Source organism: Otolemur garnettii, unplaced genomic scaffold (genome assembly GCF_000181295.1).
Source record: "Otolemur garnettii isolate 467f Iridium unplaced genomic scaffold, OtoGar3 scaffold00140, whole genome shotgun sequence".
Taxonomy (NCBI): Eukaryota; Metazoa; Chordata; class Mammalia; order Primates; family Galagidae; genus Otolemur; species Otolemur garnettii.
The window spans coordinates 1,654,847-1,657,798 of NW_003852535.1; the positions used below are offsets into that span (position 1 = coordinate 1,654,847).

Here is a 2,952-nt window from a genome sequence, read left to right on the forward strand (position 1 = left end):
GGGGGCGGAGACGGAGGCGGCGGTGGCAGTGGCAGCGCCGCGAAGGAGAAGGCCGCGGTCAGGGTCCCCATCGAACCCACAGACGGGGGCAGCAGTGGCCCAGGCGCCAGCAGCCCCGCCCCAGGCCCTGGGGCAGGCGGAGGCCCCGGCTCGAAGACCCCTTTGGGCCCAGGAAGCGGGGGAAGGCCGGGGGAGCCCAGCTTACCCAGCGGCGTGGCGTTCGCTCCGGTCGCCATGGCGCCCCCGGGGACCGGCAACAGCGGTTCCTTTTCCTCGGCGGAGGCTTCTCTTTCGCGAGCCTCCCAGGGGGAGGGAACCCGACCGCGCTGCCGCGGAGCGCGGAGCCCGTCCTCTTACGCGGCGGGCGGCGGCGGCGGCGGCGGCGCGAGACGCACAAAGAGGGAGGAGAGAGCGCCGCGGGGGTGGCGGGGCCAAGGCCTGGATTGGGTCGGGCCGTGGAGAAGGTCGGAATCGCGGGCCTCCGATTGGCGGAGCCTTAGTCCTTCTCCATGCACGCTGGGATTGGCCGAGCCGTTAGGCCTGGCGAGGAAATGGCGGCGGAGTCCGGTGGGCAGGGAGGTGTCGCAGCGCGCACTTCATTTGTTACTGCGCGAACTGAGTTCAGAGTCCAGAAAGGCGGGGATAGGGTGGGGCAAACTATGACGAAGGGGTGAGGAGCTCGCTCATTGGTTAAAGGTGATTGAGTCATTCACGTTTGCGCCATAGTGGCGTGGGATTGGCTGTCGCTGGCTCGAGACTTTGTCTACTCCCCTCCTCCAGGGAGCAGTTTCTCCGAAATTAAGCGAGGAGTCAAGGCGGAAAAGGCCAGGCCCGAATGAGTTTTGTAGTGGAAGAGGCGTAGACCAAGAAGTGCGCGTGCGTACATGGGGCAAATCCGCTTCTTTGCCCCTTGGATTTCACGATTTACCGTCGCGCTGGGCGAGGAGGCCCTAAGTGACGTCAATCCTCGTTCCCTGGGTAACCAGGAACCTTGGGGCGGGAGCTGGGGAGGGACTGGCGCGCGCAGGAAAACGGCATCTGTTGAAGCCGCAGGTAAAAAGGAAATTTCCTGTTTTCTTTGAAAAAAATTGTGTCCCCAAAAGCATTGAAAGATTTCAAACATAACTGAACCGATGGATCAACATAAAATCTTAGAGGAAAGAACGTAAGGCTGTCAATTCTAAAATTAGTTTTACAAATATAATGGAATTTCCATTGGAATACTAACGGGGTAGGGGGACTTAATGATCTTAAATTCATGTAAAGTATAACTGAGAATAATGGGAAAACTTGTACATGACACTAAGGAAGAGCTTGCCTTTCCAGGTAATATAGTAGGTAAGACACAATAATGAGAAGATAAGATATTGTTGCAGAAAGACGAATGGAACAGAATAGAGTCCAGAAATAGATTTCCCTGTGTAGAAGTAGACGTGTCACAAAGATGGTATTTCAATTCAATAGAGAAAAGATTTAGTTACAGTATAGGCTTAACTCCAAACAACAAAACATAGAATACAATTTCGGAGACTATGAAGATAATGTGGGATTTAGAGTCTAAGAAGACAGGAACCTCCTCTAAAAAGATATACTTGATTACCCAAAATACCTAAAACTGTGGTAAAAGTCAAGAAATAATGATAGGGCTTAGAGCCTGTGTTTGCTAAAGCGGCTAAGGCACCAGCCACATAACACCTGCGCTGGCGAGTTCGAATCCAGCCCAGACCCACCAAACAATGACGGCTGCAACCAAAAAATAGAGAGGCGTTGTAGCAGGCGCCTGTGGTCCCAGCTACTTGTGAGACTGAGGCAGGAGAATCAATTGAGCCAGGAGTTGGAGGTTGCTGTGAGCTGTGACGCTATAGCACTCTACCTAGGGCGACAGAGTTTGAGGTTCTGTCTCAAAAAAAAAAAAAAGAAAAAAAATGATAGATATGGAAAAAAATATTGGCTGGGATTAAGCCAATATCTATAATTTTGTGCATACAAAAAGCCAATATCTATAATTTTGTGTGTACAAAGTAATCTTAAAAACGAATTAGAGGATGGGGTGGCACCTGTGGCTTAAAAGGATAGGGCACTGACTCCATATGCCAGAGATGGCGGGTTCAAACCCAGCCCCAGACAAAAAAAATAAAAATAAAAATTATTTAAAAAAATTAGAGGGCTCAGCGCCTGTGGCTCAAGGGGCTAAGGTGCCAGCCACATAAACCTAAGGTGGCGGGTTCAAACCCAGCCCCAGCCCGCCAAAACAACAATGATGGCTGCAACCAAAAAATAGCCTGGCACTGTGGCGGGCGCCTGTGGTCCCGGCTACTTGGGAGGCAGAGACAGGAGATTCACTTGAGCCCAGGAGTTGGAGGTTGCTGGGAGCTGTGAGGCCATGGCACTCTACCCAGGGGGACAGCTGGAGGCTCTGTCTCAAAAAAAAAAAGAAAAGAAAAGAAAAGATGGGATCTCTCTCTTGCTCAGGGCTGATTTTGAACTCCAGAGTTCAGGTGATCCACCTGCCTTGGCCTTCTGGAGTGCTAGGATTGTAAGCATGAGCCACTGCAACCAGCCTTAATTTTTAAATTTGTATAGAGTCTGTTGCTCAGGCTAATCTTCAACTTCTTTTTTTTTTTTTTTTTTTTTGAGACAGAGCCTCAAGCTATCCCCCTGGGTAGGGTGCGGTGGCTTCACAGTTCACAGCAACCTCCAAATCCTGGGCTCAAGCTAGTCTCCTGCCTCAGCCTCCCAAGTAGCTGGGACCATAGGCACCCACCACAACGCCTGGCTATTTTTTGGTTGCAGCCGTCATTGTTGTTTGGCAGGTCTGGGCTTGATTTGAACCCGCCACCTTAGGTGTATGTGGCTGGCGCCTTAACCACTTGAGCCACAGGCGCTGAGCCTAGTCTTCAACTTCTGCCTCAATTGATAGTCTCCCAAAGTGCTAGGTCTACAGGTGTAAAC

The 2,952-nt window shown here is 51.5% G+C and overlaps 1 protein-coding gene across 15 annotated transcripts in view; it reads right to left on the reverse strand.

Annotated features, from left to right (window-relative positions):
• Positions 1 to 681, reverse strand: part of SF1 (splicing factor 1) — a 15,720-nt gene extending 15,039 nt beyond the window's left edge. For 13 of the 15 annotated variants that reach the window (XM_023518509.1, XM_003798622.3, XM_012810685.1 and 10 more), the window contains exon 1: positions 206 to 681. Coding sequence is in view for 11 of the 15 variants with exons in the window: in XM_003798622.3 (XP_003798670.1) it covers positions 206 to 236 (31 nt within the window). In the remaining 4 variants the exon portion in view is untranslated. The remainder of the gene's footprint in view (positions 1 to 205) is intronic. The other 2 variants (XM_023518507.1, XM_023518508.1) reach the window with 1 other exon arrangement.
• Positions 682 to 2,952: the final 2,271 nt, after the last annotated feature.